Source organism: Mus caroli, unplaced genomic scaffold, assembly GCF_978045245.1.
Source record: "Mus caroli unplaced genomic scaffold, Mus_caroli_1 scaffold_13, whole genome shotgun sequence".
In the NCBI taxonomy this organism is placed as follows: Eukaryota; Metazoa; Chordata; class Mammalia; order Rodentia; family Muridae; genus Mus; species Mus caroli.
The window spans coordinates 24613438-24631575 of record NW_028227268.1 but is presented as its reverse complement, the minus strand read 5'-3'; the positions used below and the strand labels follow the sequence as shown (position 1 = coordinate 24631575).

The following is an 18138-nucleotide window of genomic DNA, read 5'->3' as shown; positions in this document are numbered from 1 at the left end:
ATGCATGAGTGGATCTTAATGTCACCACCCTAAGTGAGAAGAGGTGAGTGGGTGACAGATGCTGAGCCTGTGCCCACCAGGGCAGGGGTGGCTGGGTCATGGCTGATGGATGCTGACCCGAAGGGACCCGGCTGGATTTAGGGGTCATTGGAGCTGGCTTTACAGGCGACTGCTCTAAACCTAGGAGTGACGTTACCTCAGTAACAGCAGTGACTAGCCTTCGTACCTGGCCTTCTGGTCATAATTGCCCGACTGTCAAGCCTTTTAGCTGCAGCTGGTTGGCTGGCTGTCCCTGTGTGTGTGGTGAGTGTGGTGGTGTGAGTGTAGTAGGGTTGTGCCCGTGGCGGAAAGGTATCTATGTAGCACTGACTGTCTTAGCTCTGAGCTGACGAATCCTCCACAGACAATGACACTTTAAGGGTTGCCTTTAAGAGAAGAAATAAATTGTATGTCCCATCCCCTCTCCCTCATCCCCCAGCTTGTGGGTTTCCCTCTTACGCTCCTGGGTCTACTGCTGGCCATAGGTAGCCTGATCATGAGGCTGGTGGTCCCTTCCCTTCCCTATGTTGAGATCCAGGGAGTTCCCACCCTAGACTCCTAGGAAGGGCTTAGACAAATGAGAGCCCAAAGAGGCTACCAGTTCTATTTCCTCTTCCCACCCTGGAAATGCTGACCGGTTTTCAAAGACACAGGCCCGCCCTGCTAGTCTCAGTCATCCCAAGAGTGCAGAGGGCCCAAAGGGAGTAACAGGCAGCTGGTGCCTAGGGAGAGGTGCCCACTAGGACAGAGGGAGGTGGGGCCAGGGAGAGGTGCCCGCTAGGACGGAGGGAGGTGGGGCCAGGGAGCCCCTCTGTTCCCTCCAGCCGCTTCCTCCTGGATTACAGGTGTGTCTAGTTCCCAGCAGACCACCTTGTCTGACCTACTGAAGCATTGGGGACTGAGGGCCGTCCTCTTTCTCCTGTGTTCACTCTCTCCAGCCCCACTTGGGACTGAAGACCCGAAGGACTGTGGCTCCCTTCCTTCATCCCAGCCTGTTTCCATGTAGCAGACCCTTCCTAAGGGAGCAAGGAAGGGAAGCCACAGATTGCAAACCCAGGGGCTCATTTTTCATTCTTTCTGAAACCTTTATATCCTCAGCCCAAGAGGCGGTGTTCCCCTGCGACCTCCAAGCCTGGAATTGTGCATAGCCTGGGTCTTGTATCTTTGTATAACGGATGTTATTTGTACGAAGGGCAGTTCGTAAACAGCACTTGTTCTTTTAATAAAAGAATGTTTTACTAAAAAAAGAAAATCCAAAGAGACCTTGCTTTGTCTGGCTTTATTGTAGGGAGGGAGATGGAACTGTGGAGGCCCGAGGGAGGAGGACAGGATACGGTCAGTGACCCCCTTTTCTCAAGTACTTGTAAGAATAGTTCAAACCGGAGTGCACTGAATGTGCGGTGCAGGTGAAGATGCAGACGTCCGAGCCCTGCAGAGTGATAGATCCTCCTACACACTGACTGCCTTGAACTCTAGGGCCAGGGCGGCACCTGCCGACTCCAGGGCGGCTCGGCCGTGCCCCTCCTGTGCGGGCCCGGGCGGTGTCTTCCTTGGGGGCGGAGCGGAGAGGGCGGCGACCGGGACGCGGCGACGCGCAGAGCGGCCATGCGCAGCGTGGAGGACGAGCCTGCACGCCGTGGTCATGCGCGGCGTCTGGGTGAGCGTCCCATCTTTGGTGACCCCTGGCCGTTCGGCCCCGCCTCCACCGGCCCAGGTCAGACTCCACCCCTCGGCCGCGCGTCCCCACGGGGCAGTCTTTCCGGAGGGAGCTCCCGAGTAGATGCCAAGATCCGCAGCGCCTCTTCTTTGAACCATTAAAAAAAAAAAGGGGGTCCCACGCTCCTTTGGCTTGTGGTCTTTCCCTTCCCTGATGGGCTTCCGGCGTCTCTCCTTCCCCACTGATTTTATTTTTCTGTTTCCAAATTACATCTGCCTGCCTGCCTTGTCGAAGCCGTATCAGAGGCGGGAAATTTCTTCTTGGCTGGTGAGTACACCTCGTGTCTAATCTCAGCACAGCTCCCATCAGTTCCCCAAACCTCAAGAGCTACATCCAAGACAGCGACAGGGAGACCCTTGCTCCCAGCATGCTTTAGGGAAGGTTTGGTGGACCAGAGGACAGAAGGCAAGGAACCAGGTTTCCCGCTGAGGGGAGGACAGCCACCTGATTGGTCAAGCCCCAGAGTTGGAAGAAGAGTGAACTAAAAGCCAACTAAAAGTATATCCAAGGCTTGGGATCATCCCGAGTCACTCATCCACCCTGGTCATAGGCCCGATGGTTCCCCAAAGACCCAGCCAAGCCAGTGGTGGCACAGAAGACACCCATCAGATTGGAGCTGGTTGCCGGGAAAACCTACAGGTGGTGTGTATGTGGCCGAAGCAAGAATCAGGTGAGTTACTCCTGTAGCCTTTCCTATAGATGTGATACATCTATGGTTATAGCGTCCTGAACAAGCCTGATCTGTGACACTAACGGTTAGGCCTGGTAGTGTGACACTCAAACATCCATCTCCTCTCCACTTGCTTGGGGTCAGCATGGTCTACCCTGGGGACTTTCAGTCTGTCCACATTTCCCTCCTTTCTGTATATAGGTGAGATACATAAAATTGGGGGATGGGGCTCGGTGGCAGGAACCAGCTCACAGGTCAGGGACACCACTCTCAGGATGGCCATTGTCAGTGTATGTCCATGTCCCTCCCCAGGAGCCTAGGAGGTACAGAGCGGCCACAGCTCTGTGGCTGACTCAGTCTCCTCGAAGTCTGCCCACCCTGTTCCTTCCAAGCAGCCCATGTGCCAAGCCTTGGACCTCACAGCTGGGAGGATTCTGTTCAGTCTTCCCTGATGTCCCCTCCCAGGTCTCTTTTCACCTTGGATGTGACTTTTCCTGCTTGCCTGCTGCCATCCGAGGCCATCCCAGCGGTGCAGGAAGGAGCCCTTCACTGTAGCCGGAGCCTCTCCCTTTCCTTCTGGAGAACTCTCCTGTTTTCCATGCTGTGGTTGGGACAATAAATCCAGCTCTGGAGGCTTCCTTTGTGGCCTTTGAACAGATATTCCAGAGGGTGGGGCAGTTTCAAGGGCATGCCAGCCAGAGGACTGTGGGTACATGCCCATGCCCTTTAGGCAGGGTGCTGGTTTTCTGGTTTTCACTAGTTCATCTCTCTGCGTACTCTGCCCCTAACAAGGCCTCTCCCATCTTTGGGCCTCTGTCTTCACCATCCTTTGAAGGGTTCTCCTGTGAGACGTGGTGCTCACATTCATAGTGGTACTCCAGGCAGGCTGTTGTAGACACCCGCTTGCTTACAGGCAAGGCTGACCCCACCCTGCAAAGGCACTGCGCCCTTGGCTCTCTCCCTCCCCGAGGAACATTGCAAAGAATGTTGCTTTCATGGGCCAATGGGGACTCAACCTCACCTAGCCGTTAAAAAAGAAAAACAAAGCAAACAAAAGCTGAGGGTGAGGTATGAATCTAACCCAGTGGACAGAACCTCTGTCTGCTGTGCGTGGAAGCCCTGGAGTCTATCCATCCCCAACACGCAGTAAACAGGGTATAGCGACATACATCCATCGTCCTAGCCCTTGGAAGGTAGAGGCAGGATTGGAGTTCAAGGTCTGGGTTACATGAGAACTTGGCTGGCAAGTGCACAGTGGATAAAGGTACTTGCCATGCAGCCTTGTTGACCTGTGTGATCCCCAGGGCCCACACGGTGAAAGGAGAAAACCAAGCCCCCACAAGTTGGTGTGTGACTGTGTGTGTGTTTGCGTGTCTGGGGGTAGTAACATTGCCTCTACTTGAGGCCCAGTTCTTGCAAATTGTCCTGGTCCCTGGATCTCCCAAAGGTGACCAATGAGAAATGCTTGCAACACTATACAGAGACATTATTCTCTTCATGACAGCCTCTCTGTGACCCCCACATTGCAGGGCTCAGGGAAATAAGAGTGCTCCACTCCCCACCCTAACCTTTTTCTGTCTCTCTCTCACCAGCCCTTCTGTGATGGCTCCCACTTCTTCCAGCGTACTGGCCTTTCTCCACTCAAATTCAAGGCCCAAGAGACACGCACAGTGGCCCTATGTACCTGCAAGGCCACTCAGCGGCCCCCTTACTGTGACGGTACCCACAAGAGTGAGCAGGTACAGAAGGCAGAAGTAGGTTCCCCACTCTGAGGGGGTACTGTGACTCCAGGCAGTAATGCCGAGCCATATATGGAAGGGAACGTCCAAGGACCCCATCTTGTTAGCAACTGTACCCTGAAAAACCTGTATTCTCCTGTCCTGTTGGGCAGCTGAGAGCCAGGTCCAGCATCCGGTAAAGCTGTCAATAAACACTGAGGCCTGCCCTCTAACTAACTGTTCCTGTGGTCACTGGCAAGACTCACGGGTCTTCGGCTAGAGTGTGATCTGTGGAGGCGGAGGGTGTCTGGTGACCAAAGCAGGGTAGTTTGGATCCACTCCAGTTAGCACTGTAAGGTTGAGGAGCACACCATCGTCCTCCGCTCCCTCCCCCTCCCTCTGTCCCAAAGAACCACAGGCTCAAGAGTGTACACAGCATTTATTACAAAGCCAAGAGATATAAATGACCTAGGACAGGAGGGTACAGTCACAGAACCTCAGACTCAGGACGTGGTGCAAACAGACCCATGGGCTCAGAACCTCACACACTAAGCCAACACCCTGTCCTCTCCCCACCCCCCACCCCCGATCTATGTACACTTGAGGAAGAGCAGGTGAGAGCGAGGTCTGCCCCTAATAGGTGGTCCACCAGGTCGAGTTGGGGTCAGCTTGTTTTTTATTTTCTTTGTGCTTCTAGATGCCTCTGTCCTATCCCTGCCTGGCCTCAGCTGGGGGGTGAGGCAGTGGACTGGAGGGCTGTTGGCTTTTGGCAGAACTGGAGTCTGTGCTTATCTGGGGTCACCCACCCCAACCCTCTACTCTAGGCCCCCAGTGAATGTCACCTCCAGTCTTGCTAGATTGCGTTCCTGGGTTGGGATAGGACAGGAGAAAATGAAGTGTTCACAATGCCAAAGTCACACATAGACTTTATAGGGCCAGGGTCTCCCACAGGAGGGTAGGGGTCGGGGGGTTGGGGGGGGTCTTCCACTGTCTGAGGAGGTGAGGGAAATGCCTTCTTCACAGCCACTTGGTCCTCACTGCCAGAGGACAGACTGCACTTGTAAAAGGCACTGACTGTCTCAGCAACTCTGAACATTCAACAACAGGGGGCTTGGACAGGGATGGGGAACAGCCAAGATGGCCCCACTAGTCAGCTAGGGCTAGGGGACCCAACACACCCTCTGCCCTGGAAAGCAGAAGGGACGTAGGGAAGGACGTTAATACTTCCAATGGCCCCTTAAGACCACCAGATATACCCCCAAGAAGAGCAGAGTGAACTACAAAGACCCCTAGACCTAGACACCCCCACCCATACACACACACACACACACACACACACACACACACACACACACCACACACGAGTTTCCTGTGGCATTTAAATTAATCTGGTTGGTCCATAGAAAATAAGTATGTATATTTGGTTTTTCCTATGTACATATATATATTTATATATATATATAGATTTATTTATAAAACCCACCTCCCACTCTGAAGATGGGAGGAACCAGGGAAAGTCAAAAGTGGAAAAGGGGGCCCAGAAAAAGTAAAAAGGAGGGAAAAGATGGCTGCGGAAGGAGAGGGTCCCTTTCCTCAAGGGGGGCAAGGAGCACCATTAACAGTCATCTTGCGCCCCCTGCTGGTGGAGGATGGCGTTTGCAGGCAGTTCGAAGTGCCCCCATTGGTAGCTGTGGTGGTCCCAGCGGCAGTTGAAGGTGGAGTGGGGGAAGTAGGATGGGTAGCTGGGGGGCCGTGGGAGCTGGGAGAGCCATGGGATGGGGTCGCAGGGCTGGGCAAGGAGGAGGAGGTGGCCGGAAGGGTGGCAGGGCTGGGAGCCTTGTCGCTGACTGACTCACACTCTGATGCCCCACTGGTGTTGGTGCCTTCTGAGGGGGTTGGTACCGTGGGCAGGGTGAGCCGCTTGCAGGCTGGCTGGACACGGTACTTGAGGGGGAGAGGCCCATTCTGTGGTGAGAAGGAAGAGGCCAGCAGTAAGAAAAGAGAGTGTGAGAAGAAAGACCGACCAGGGGCGACCCTATCCCTATACCCAACCAAGGTTCAAACCAGGAGCAAAGGGAAGGTCTGAGCCCTGCAGAGTGAAGAGACAGAGACCCGGGGAAGAAAGAGTGTGGGGTTGGGCGGAGACCATGCAGTTACAGAAGGTATCTCGTTCCACTGTAGCCGCCCCTACTGCTGACCCCGAATCTGAGTGGTAGTAACCAGGGCACCAGCAAGGGACCTGTGGGGGCTGTGCCAATAATCTCAGCACCTGGGAGGCTGAGGAAGGAGGACTGCTCTGAATTCGAGGCCAGCCTGGACTCTGTACCAAATTTAAGGCCAGCCAGGTAACGACTGCCTCAAACAAACAAAACAAGCAAACAAACAAACAAAAAAAATGGCCTAGAGCTCACCAGGGCCAGGCCTGGCTCCAGAGACAAGGGATGGAGTGTCTGACATAAAAGGGTGTCTCATGTCACTCTGGCCACTGACCAATGCCAGGCCTGGCCAGGTAAGGACCCTGGACTGCTCCCATCCTCTGTCACCTGCTCACAGGCTTACCCTCCGCCAGGGGTAGATGTACGCAATGTCCATTAAAGTGTAGTATTCCTTCAGGGGCTCATCTTCATAGAGGATCTCCACCTGGAGGGAGGGGATGACACCCATGGGACCCGGCAGCTGCACCCTGGCCACCAGGGTTGGGAGTCTTGGGGGATAGAGGTAAGTGAATTGAAAGGTGGATTCCAGGAGGCCTCTCCTTACTGTAGTTGTGACTTCCCTTCCAGAATTGTCCCAAGAAACTCCCCTAACCCACTGATGGGGAGGAGGGAGGCCTCTCTCTCTAGGACCACTTTGACCCAGGCTCTTGCCTGTGCCCCTAAGGGGAACCATAGAAGCAGCTTTGCTAGCACCATCCGCACATGTGGAACATGTGACCTGACGGATGAGCGCCACAGCACTTCCGGTCTCCCTACCCAAGTGTGGGCTAAGGGAAGCCTTGTACCTAGGAGCCTGTCAAAGAAGCAAAGTCAAGCGCATCAGAGACCTCCAAGGGATCCTGTGTTCAACATGGCTGACCAGCCCGTATCCTACAGTTCCTTGGCCCTATCAAAGGCCTTGCACTATTTGCATGCACACAGCCTTGTCCCTAGGCCCTCTGTACACCAACTAAAACAGTTACAAACCGTCTTATCCTCAACAGTGGAGCTAGGGTACCCTGCAGGCCTGGCTATACAACTCTGTGATGGCTGTGATGTCCACCACCAGTCAGACACACTGACAGAGCTCTGCTGTCTGAGACAGCACAGGCATTCACCTTGTACTTGCTGGGCACATCCATTTTGTTTCGGAGGAACTTTGCCAGGTGCATGACGGTCATGGCTGCTGGACACCGCAGGAATCGCACTCCTGTCTGTGGGGGAAGAGGCCCCAGTGAGAAGGTGCATCCATGGCGCTCTTGGCCCATAGCCCACTGCTAGACAGGCCCTAAGACTCACCTTCTCCTTGTCCCCATCCCCATTCTCCATGAGGTTCTTCTTCTCCTCTCGGTCCCTGGAAGAAGAGAGAGAAAGAGGCTAAGGGCTATGGAGTTGTTGGGCCAAATGCATGCCTGACTGGATCTTGAAGAATGGGCCAGGGTAGCAAAGGGGCCTACATTGAACTTGCCTGACGCCTTCGTAGAACTCAATGGAAAGACTGACAATCTCGTCGTCACCCAGAGCCCCCTTCTCCTGTTCCAGGACCTCGCCTCGGTCCTCGTTGGAGCCGTTGGGGACTGCAGAGGGAGACACCTCAGAGGGATTGGTCAAAGATAGAGCAAGGGACTGAGGACCTAGGGAAGTGGGGCAGCTCAGAGGTTGAGCCCAGTCCCCACTGGACAGTACTCTAGCTGGGATATCTGTTAGAAGTTGGAGGGACAGTGTGGGCCAAAGCCGGTACATTCACAGCTGGGGCAGCCCTGGGCAGTCACGTTGCTTCAGGAACCAGAATGTGCTTGTGGGTTCAGAGTGAACACACACTCACCCTCTGTCAGGGGGTATGCTGCATAGAAGTCCCGTCGCCGTTTCATCTCATCTAAAGGAAGGAGGCAGGGATGAGTGGGCGACAGCTGGGAAGTTGGGGGGGGGGGGACGGGGACAACACAGGGGCTCATGATACCTTTAAAAAGCCCAGGCACCAACTTGTAGACAATGTCCTGGAGGGTTTTGTCTGATCTGGGAAAGATTATACAGGAGCATTAGCAACCACGGGTCCTTCATCTCGCTAGCCAGGGATCAGCTCTGTACCCCTTCCTTCTTCAGACCCAACATTCAGGCATGCAGGCTCCTGGCCTGGCATTCCTTAGCTACCGGGAGGCAGGGCATGGGGTCAGAAGCCCACCTGATGCTCAGCAGTGGTCGAGTTTTGTGGACCTGGACATCACACATGGGGCAGTATTTGTTGGTCTCCAAGTAGCGCACGATGCAGGTTTTGCAGACTTGGAGTGTGGACAAAGAGAAGACAGTCAGAGCCCCTTCTTGCCCAGGCTAACATTTAGCTCTCTCTTCCCACCATGACCCAGTTCTTGATAGCTCACAGTAGCTCAGGATAGCGCACAGGCCAAACATGGCAATACGCGTCCACACATCTGGGCTGTTGTACCTTGCCTAGCCTTAGGGGAGGGTGGGCCCCTCTATCTCTATGAGCCAGGGTGGTGTCCGGCCCAACACAGAAAGTGCACCATGTCCTAGGCTCCCCTGAGCCAGCGGGGTAAGACACCTCACCAGTCCTGGATCTCTTGTAACCAATCTGACAGTGCAAATGAGTGACCCCTGAATCTACAGGTGCCAAACTTCAGCCAGAGATAGCAGAAAAAATGAGGTTTCTGATGTTGTCCAAGGAGTAAGCTTCTGGCTCCAGGACTCTCATCATCACCACAACACACACACACACACACACACAACACACACACACACACACACACACACACACACACACAGTTCCTTGGCAATATCTCAGTGATCCAGGGTCTACTTTCCAGGGCAGCAAGGGATATCTTCCATTTTCCCTGAGCAGTGCCCCCAAGCTGGGCACCCCTGAATTCAACTCACAGGAATGTAAGCATTCCACAATGGTGGTGGCATCAATGAAATAGCCCCCACAGAGGGCACACATGAGGTGAGGGTTCAGCTCCGTGATTTTAATCCGTGTGGTCCGATGCATGATGCCGGGGTCAGGACTGAGGAGACTCGGGAAGTGTCACCCTGGGAAACAGAAATGGGATCAGAAATCCAGCCACCCTTAGCTACTTTCCTACAGTGCTCCCCGCCCCTACCCGGGCCCAAAGTCCATTTTTCCCCCCCGCTTCTCATATGTGCAACTGGATACCAGTTTGAAACTGGCTGCTTCTGGCCCACCCTCTGAGAGTTCATTGGGTGGGTGGGGGACTCAGAAAGCTTCTGCCACCTTGAGAAGCAAGGTCATATACCATTTAGAAGCAGTAGGAAAGACTGAAGTCAGACCATAGGAATCTCTACCCAACTCTAGAAGATGGACATGGGAGGGAAGGAAAAGGGAAGATATGGATGCTTTTAAAGCTCTCCCTGGGTGGGACCTGTGAACCTGTGAGAGAACTCAACAGGTAAAGGAAGAATCAAGCCTGGTGACCCACACGGTGGAAAGAGAGAAAAACATGCCTGCACTTGCCCCTTGACGACTTGCGCATGCACGTGCTTGCACACAGAAAATAAATGCAATAAAACATTTTAACAATCTTCCTGATGCCAGCCCATGTCCACTCGAGGGGTCAGATATTTACCAAGCACTAAGAGCTAAGAGAACCAGTGCAGACAACTGAATTCACAGACCAAAGTGGAGAATAAATTGTCGCCACTCCACCAATGAGAGATTCTTCATGGCGAAACCTTCCAGAGAGACACTGGGACACAGGCCCACCACCTGTCCCTTTGACTGTCCCACTCGGGCCTCAGAACACTGCCTTCCTCTAATGTCTCTGGATGCAGACAGCTCCTTGTTCGTCCACCTACCATTTGCTGACCCTTTGGCTTCCTGCAAGCCTGAGGCTGACTTTCCTATGTCCCAACTTATAAAGAAGGAGCTACAGGCCCAACCTGACTTGGTACTGTGCAGCTAATCCAAGGGCCTGGCAGAAAGACCTCTCCTGTCCTGTACTGGGAACTCCCCTCCATGTTGCCCACCCCACCCCCAACAGCCCACTAACTGCTCGAGTGTGCAGGGTCTAGGGACCCACTCTTCGTGAACGCACAGAATTGCTTCATGTGCCACTGGGATCCCACCATGTCCCAACCTGGTGACTGTTGCCACCTGTCCACCGACAAAACACAGGTTTTCCTAGACACCTGCCGAAAACCAGGCAGAGGGAGTGTTCTCTGTCCCCAGCTTTCCAATGCACCTGCCCAGGCCCTGGAAGGCAGAGGTCAGTTTGAAGCTGGCTCTGGCTCTGGCCCGAAGGGGCTGCTACCTCTTTCCTCTCTCCCAGAGCAAAAGCCCAGGAGACTTGAGAGGCTGGCCAAGCCCCAACGGCTCCTTTACAACACACACCCGTCTCTCTTTTCCAGAAAGATTTCTAAAGCCACCACACAGGGTTTTCTAGGACAAGAAATTCACAGCCAGGATCTGCAGTTTCTATAGAGACCCCAGGATGAGCCTGGCCAGAACCCAGACAGCTAATAAAGCCCGAGGGCACCTGGCCAGAGGCGGGGATAGATGGAGCTACACAAAAGGCCACACTTGGGACAGACACCAAGTTGCAGAAATGAGAGAAGGGAACAAGCCAGCCAGAGGTGGCCCAGAGACCAGCCTCCCTGACCTGCAAACCCAGAGCAGAGTTCTTGCCCCTATAGGTGGCCTTAGCTGGTACTCCCCTGCATGGGCTCCCCCTTCACAATCTCAAAGAGGCTGCTGGCTACTCTACTGTTTAGCTGTTTCCATGGTAACGCAGTCTCTGGCAAGAAGCCCAAATATTATTACAACCATCCAGAGGACAGAACAAACTCCAAGTGGCTGTCTCCTTGAGCGTGTGTAATCGCCACCGTGTGTACGTGCTGTCTGGGCTTCCAAAGATACTTCATGTGACTGCTTGCCTTGTGTGTGCCTGTGTCCAGAGAGACACACGGAGACAGAAACGAACTATATCAGAGTAGGATCCTGCCAGGGAATCCAGGCTGCTAGGATAAATCTCCTCAACCCAGCATGTGCGCGTGCACACACACACACACACACACAAATGCGCGAGCGCACACATGAAAGAATATATGTGCTCTTCACCCACACACTTCATTTGCAAAGAGATACAGGTTCCTAAGAAGCCACAGGAGCCCCGCACAGTCTGTCATTTTAGAGGTTTCATCTGAGAGAAGCCCCCAGCACTTTCTAAGCCCAGGGTCCTAAGGGAAGGAGATGCTATGGACAGAAAGGTTCCTTGTCTCCCCTAGGAGCAAAGAGCCTCCCTGCTCCCCATTCCCATCCCTAGGGGCCTCAGAAAGCCACCACTGGGGCTGGGGGTGGGGAGAGGCACTGATTGGCTCCTCACCTGATTGCCATGGTTACCTGCAGGGCCCTGTCAGCAGGTGCCAAGAGTGGCGGTAAACAGGAGCTCCCAGTCCCCAGAGCATCCATCCCCTCCCCACTTCCCTGCTCAGCATCAGGACCGTGGTCGGTCCTTCCTGATGGGGGGTGGGGGGGGTGAGGTGCTGGTGAGGAGAACATGGGAAGGGAATGGTGTACCACAACACTACGGAGGGGTCAGCTGGGAGAGGTAAAGCGCCTAGAGAAGAAAAAGTGAAAGACACAGTTCCCAAAAAGCAGAAAAGGGGCAGTGCCCATTTGGAACTGGTGTCAATGGAGCTGGGGAAGAACCCAGTCCTTCAACAGCCCCCTCTGCCCCCGCCCCCAGTCTGTAGTTCTCTCTGGCTCTAGCTCCTGGCTCCCAAGGGCCCCAGGCCAGAAAGGGGCTTGGTCAGCATCTAGCACCCAGTCCCTGGCCATTTGGGCTCACAGATCTCTCCCTATGCTTCCAGCCTACAGCGGACAGACATCCCACATCTCTCCAACGAACTAGACTTTTCTTCTGTAGGCATTGGTTTCTGATTCCACAGAGAGCGGGTCCTGCTGCCTCCAGGGACACCAGCTACAGCCCTCCCTCTGCCTTGCTGTGCACCAAATCAAATCAAGCCCCAGACCACGAGAGGTCATTCAAGGTCACATCCTAGCACTTGACTAACGGGGTGGATGGGATCTTTTAAAAAATCCTTTCCCCCTTCCCTCCTCTCTCTTGCTCAGGCCCATAGGTTTTTTTTTTTTTTATTTGTTTCTCATTACTGATGGCTGGCTGCTGGGATTTGAACTCATGACCTCCGAAAGAGCAGTCAGGGATCTTAACCAGCCCCCCCCCCCATGTGATCTTTGAAAGCACTGTTGTGAAGTCTTCTCAATTTACAGATGAAAAAAACCTTAGATGTGACTTGCCCAAGGTCACTCAGAAAAAAAAACGGGTGATGCTCGGACTCAGCAGAAGGGCTGAGCAGGTGGGTAGAAGGACAGAGAGCGACTGCTGAGAAGCCCATCCTGTGGGCCTGCTGAATGGGAGGCAAAAGCTAATGCCGCAGTACAGATGGGGAAACTGAGGCACAATGGAAACCAGAACGAGCCAGAGTATAGCATGTAGACATGAATTTCTAGCATTGGTTCCCCTCCCGGCATCATAGACCCAGCTCTGCAAGCAAATCTCATGTGTTCATATATGAGTCAGAGGGTTCTGCACCAGGACACGGAATCTCTTATCTTTTCCTAATCTTTGGCAGTGGTACAACCCTTAGCATGGAAAAAAAGATAGAAGCTTCGACCTACCACTCAGTTCTTGAAAACAGAAATAAATAAATAAATAAATAAATAAAACAGTAATAAAGACTTTACAGACAGCAGCTCAGTAAGATGCTCACATCCGGAGCCAGACACACCCCCTTCATCTCTTACATCCCCAGCACCCAGAGCCAGATAAGCCTGGTCATGCACACAGGCCAGACAGACACTTGGCCAGACACACACCACCACATACACAGCAAGGCTGGAGCCAGGCTCCTACTCCACAGATGCAGAAGTCATTTCCACCCACCCCATCACATCCCTGCCTGAAACGGGAGCCACAGACATTAACCTTCTGCGAACCTCTAGTCCTCTCAGGGCAAATTATAATTTAAGTCTTCCAGCAACAAAGACAGTTCAGCGCCCCCCCCCCACCGCTCCGCTATAGGGTCGGGGGGGGGGCGCTACAGTTGGCATCTGTCCTGTATAACATGTAACCTCTTCCACTTCAGCCTCTCTCCATTCCCATGGCAACAGCTCATCAACCACTCAGGGAGTTCCTTTCCCCCCTCCCCTGCTCACCTCCCAAGCCTTCAACTTGAACAGGATCAGGCGACAGCCGGACTGGATCCTGGAGGCTGTTTCCTGCCTCATTCCAAACACAGTTCTAAGTGCGCAAGCCCCAACCTCAAACCAGGGGAACCCCTGGGAAAACCTCTCCACCAAAATGCTACAACAGAGCTGGCTTTATGCTCCTCCGATTACAGTAATAACACCTTGGAGCAGGGATGTGTGTATGGTGGGGGTGGGGTTGTCATGAGTTTCGGGAACAGCACAACTGCAAGAAGTCCAGAGAGGGAGGCCCAAGACAGTGAGAGCCAGCTAAGAGAAGCCCCTCCCTCAGCGAGAGGAAGACCGAAAGAGACTGAGGCAGCATGGGGGATGGCGGGAGCTCGGCCGGGGGCTACGAGAGACAAAGACGCAGGGACAGCTTTAGGTAACACCTGTACATACTTAAAACATATTTAAATTCACACATACATACACCCTTCTCGATCAAGCAACCACAGCAATTTTGGATAGACCCGGGAAGTGAGGGATGGAAGAGTAGGGGGCTTGCCTAGACGCCCCTGGGAGTCAGGAGGGGCGCGGGGCGTCTGCAGGCTCAGGGTCCACCGGGTTTCAGAGCTAGCAGCGGCAGAGCTCAAGGAGAAAAGAGTAGCCGCTTCCCCTTTAGCCTCCTGTGGCAGAAGGGCCAGTTCATCAGACCCCTTGGCCACTCATGAAAAGACAGAGCATGCTAAATCTCTCCTCGCTCCCGTTCTTTCCCCTCCGCCCGTGCTTCCCCGCGAAGCCTAGGTCAAAGGGATCAGGCACCCCCAGTGACCGAGTGGCCACTCCTTCCCTCCCTAGAGCCAAAGTTTGGTGGGGCCCCGGGAGGGAGGGAGGGAAAAGCTCAGCCGAGGTGGTTCAGGGAGGGGGCGGGGCGCCTCGCACCGGGACGAAAGGGACCTCTGGGGGAGGTGCCCAAGATCCCGACCCCAGGAGTTAGGGCGCCCTCCGTCGGCCACCAGAAAGCCAAGTCCCCTTCCTCCGGGCCTCAAGTCCTCGCGCGTCTACCACGCTCACTGCCCACTCGGGAGGCGACCCTTGCCCGACTCGAAGGGGCCGAGCCACAGTCTGCTCCAGCTTGTGGAGATCCTCGGGTCGGGGGCGGGGGGGGGACGACGAGACCCACCCTAGCGTATGTCCCCAAAGCCCTCGTGGCCGCCCGGACCCTCCCCCTCGATACCTCGCAAGAGGGTCTTAGCAGGGGGCTGCTGCACAAAGAGGAGGTGGTCGAGGGAGACTCCAAATCGTTAAGAGGGGGAATCCACTTCGGCCATCTTGGAAGGGAGGAAAGGAAAAAAAAGAGAGAGAGAGAGAGACCGGGAACGGGAGAAAGAAAGGCGGACCGGGCGAGCTTGGACAGCGGCTGGCGGGGCGGGAAGGGACGCGAGCGGCAGGCCAGGCCGGGGCTCCCGGCTCCCATTGGGGTCTGCGGGGAAAGGTGAACGGGTCCCGGTCCCCAGCCCTAGACGCTTACGAGGTAGCAAGCAGGCAAGCGCGAGTCGGCGTCCGCTTACCTGGCTTCGGGGTCCGGTGGGTCTCGGGGAGGGGGGGATGGGAGGGAGGGAGGGAAGGGAGGGGAGGGGGACCACAGCCCTGTCGCTCGCTCGGTCGGCGGGAGGGGAGAAACCTATGGTAAGAAAGGAGTTTGTAAGAGCAGCTTGGGGTGGGAGGGAGAGTGGGGAGGGGAGGGGACCAGAGGGGAGGGGAGGGGCCGTGTGGGGGGGGACAAAATGGCTTTTTTCCTCCAGACAAGAGTAGGTCCCGCCCACTACTCACCCACGTGACCTCATTCCTTCAGGATGTTTGCAGAGAGGGAAAGAGGAGGGGGAGAAGCTAGCTCAGCTGCTCCCCACCGCCTTGCGCTGGGCTTCCCCCAAACCAAGAGGAGACCACCTCTTATCCAAGCAGATCCCTTGAACCCGGAGGAAAGGACCTATTGTGTTACCTTCCGTCATGAAACCACCACCTCCTCCTAAAATAAGTGTGTTCTCCCCCCTTCCACCGACCCTGCGATCCCTACCCTAGCTGGGGAGCTTGGAAAATGGTGAGATGCAGACTGGGCGGAAATGTGTCTCGCGGCACCCGGTGCGTCGCCGCTACCAAAGGGCGCTTGGGCGGGGGACGCGGCGCCGCTGGCCACGCGTCCGAGTGAGGTTCGCTCACTCCAGCTGAATCCCTTGGTATTCCTAAGTACGTGTGTGACCCCCCCGAGCGTGACCTCACCGCCTCCCCCCACCGGCTCGGGGTCCTCGCACCTCCCGGGAAGCGCGCGGTGGCCTCGGGGCTTGGCTATGGCCGAGGCTGGCGCGCTCAGCGTGCTCGGGCGGAGAAGAATGGAACGCAGTCCGGGGCGGGGAGAGCAGCCCGAGACACGAACTCGGGCGCCGAGCCAGAGACACAATAACTAGCCGAATTCGAGAGGCCCCGACGCAATAGGAAGCGAGGAGTCGAGAGAGGACGCGCGCCTTTTCGCCGCCGGTGCGCCTCCCTCGCGGCCGCGGAGGGGCCGGCGATCGCGAAGGTGGCTGGTGCCAGCCCACTCCGACTGTCGCCTTGGGCTCCACCCAGCGCTCGCTCTCCGGTCCCCAGCGGCCCGGGGCCCCGGGCAGAGTAGGAAGGAGAGCTAGAAGAGACGGCGCCAAGGAAGCGAATCGATTCTGCGTTACCACAAGAACCGTGGACCTCAATAGGTCGCTCGATTTCGCTGATTCGTTACCTATGATTTATTGGGGGTGGCCACTGTGACTGTCCCTCCAAAGAGCTCGATTATCCGGCCTGAAAAGCCTTTAAGCGCCTGGTGGGTTGGCTCGAGTAAGGAACGAATCTTTGTCGAGCCTGCCTCCTCTCCTTGTTCCAAGCCTAAAGCAGTCCCGAAGTGAGTGCTTTCATACACTGAACCGCTTATCAGGAGCCCTGTGAAGGCTGTCTGCCCAGTGACCCCACCAGCCTCAGCTCTCAGCCCGCATAGCCGAATGACGGTGTAGAGGAAAGGCAAGAGATTTCCGCTTAGATCGGGTGGTCCAAGTGGGAGCGGAAGAGGCCCCGGGAGGATCAGTCACTTGCTTCCCAATCCCCACATCGGGTACCACGAGCTCACAGGCTACTGTGGAAAGGGGTGTCGAGTTAAACACGCCCACTGTCATCAGGGCCCATGTGTCCTGGCATCTTGAACTCTGCTAAAGCAAACACAATTGCTCAACGCGAAGGGTTCTGCCTGGCTACCTTTGTTTATTGGGGTGGGTATCCATTTGCTCCTCAAACAATTATTAAGTTCCAGTTCCAAGGAAACCGCTGGAGAGTAGGGACACACTGAAGACCCACCACCCACTAAAACTCCAATAAATCATCTATGCTGGGATGTTGCTAATCCTTGTGGTTCATTGGGAGAGCCGCTGACTCAACTGTCCCAATATCGAAAGTTCTCTGATCTTTCAGGCTTTATTCCAGTAACCACCTGGAAGCACTTGGGATGTGCCAACGGCAAGTACTGTTTTAGGCACAGTAGATAAGCTGGGCTTTGACACCGAGCAGGGCCAGCGAGGGCAATAAGCCGGAAAAGTCCCTTCTCCATGTTTGAAGCGCCAGGTGGTCTGCAAACATAGAAGAGGGAGTCCACAAGAGACTTCCTTTGAGCCAAATGTCTAGAGAACTGATGGAAAGAGTCCCTTGCACATCTAACTCCTGCCCACCTTCTCCAGTGTGCCCTGCGAACATGAAGAGCGCTTATTTTCCACCAAGTCTGTAGCTTACCCTGTCCTCTAGCTGATTGCCACACGTGGTGAGCAGTCAGAAATCAGAGGTTCCCAGAGAGCAGGAACCCAGAACATCAAGGCAAGGACCAACGGGCATCTGTTGCCATGGGAAACAAGAGCAAGGAGAAAATCCCTTTTAAATGGCGGCACTAGTTAGAGAGAGTCGTTCCTCCTTGCTTTACCTCTGTGTCCCTTACACCTCTCCCTCTTGCAAACGATGCCCATTGTTGATCTCTGTATTTATTTCCCCATCTTTCGCACTGTCTACTTAGGCCCCCTCATGGTATGCCTTTCTCTGTAGATCACAGCTAGGTTCTTCCTCCTTCCGCTCTTTTATCCTTCACTTTGTTCCTGTGGTTTCTTTCCTGACTGTTTCCATCCACCGGGACAGGTGTCCTCTTTCAAGTTGCTATCGTCCACTGATGCAGACAATGGGAAGCTGTCCAACCTCCGCAGCAAAATTTATTCTTAATCCAAGGAAAATTGCATTGTTAAACATGGCAGTGAGACAGAAACCTGGCTTTCTTTGCCTTTCTGTCATCCTGATTGGGAGAAAGAATGGTGAGAGGTGGTGAGGAGACGTTAGGGATAGATCCGTTCACTGACCACAAACGAATTTCTAAATACAGTGACCATCTGGGTTGGTGTATCACAATTATTGCTTCTGGCACCTCGGTACCGAATGTAGCTTTGGAGCATTTGCGATTTAAAAAAAAAAAAAAAAAGACAGGCCGTCCCTGGGTGGGCTCGAACCACCAACCTTTCGGTTAACAGCCGAACGCGCTAACCGATTGCGCCACAGAGACGGTG

At 54.7% G+C, this 18138-nt stretch overlaps 2 protein-coding genes and 1 non-coding gene across 10 annotated transcripts; 1 reads left to right on the top strand and 2 right to left on the bottom strand.

Annotated features, from left to right (window-relative positions):
* The first annotated feature begins 1667 nt into the window (after positions 1–1667).
* On the top strand, positions 1668–4377 carry Cisd3 (CDGSH iron sulfur domain 3). Of its 2 annotated transcripts, XM_021176861.3 has the most exons (4): positions 1668–1753; positions 1991–2023; positions 2307–2426; positions 4019–4377. In XM_021176861.3, exons 1-4 carry the CDS (start codon positions 1682–1684, stop codon positions 4196–4198), a joined length of 405 nt encoding a protein of 134 aa, XP_021032520.2. In that variant the 5' UTR covers positions 1668–1681; the 3' UTR covers positions 4199–4377. The 2 variants fall into 2 exon arrangements, with proteins under 2 accessions (XP_021032520.2, XP_085685716.1); XM_085829590.1 differs by lacking the exon at positions 1668–1753 and having other exon boundaries at positions 1810–2023.
* Positions 4378–4566: 189 nt separating this feature from the next.
* Pcgf2 (polycomb group ring finger 2) lies at positions 4567–16074 on the bottom strand. Of its 7 annotated transcripts, none has more exons than XM_021176189.3 (12): positions 15832–16074; positions 15353–15488; positions 14757–15203; positions 9232–9384; positions 8522–8618; positions 8300–8355; positions 8165–8215; positions 7808–7916; positions 7639–7693; positions 7458–7553; positions 6704–6784; positions 4567–6109 (listed from the first exon to the last, which is right to left on the bottom strand). In XM_021176189.3, exons 4-12 carry the CDS (start codon positions 9341–9343, stop codon positions 5738–5740), a joined length of 1029 nt encoding a protein of 342 aa, XP_021031848.1. In that variant the 5' UTR covers positions 9344–9384; positions 14757–15203; positions 15353–15488; positions 15832–16074; the 3' UTR covers positions 4567–5737. The 7 variants fall into 7 exon arrangements, with proteins under 7 accessions (XP_021031848.1, XP_085685715.1, XP_021031852.1 ...); XM_085829589.1 differs by having other exon boundaries at positions 15353–15368; XM_021176193.3 differs by lacking the exon at positions 15353–15488.
* A 1986-nt stretch (positions 16075–18060) lies between these two features.
* Positions 18061–18134, bottom strand: Trnan-guu (transfer RNA asparagine (anticodon GUU)). Its single transcript has one exon. It is a non-coding gene; the product is annotated as a tRNA-Asn (tRNA).
* Between the last annotated feature and the right edge of the window lie 4 nt (positions 18135–18138).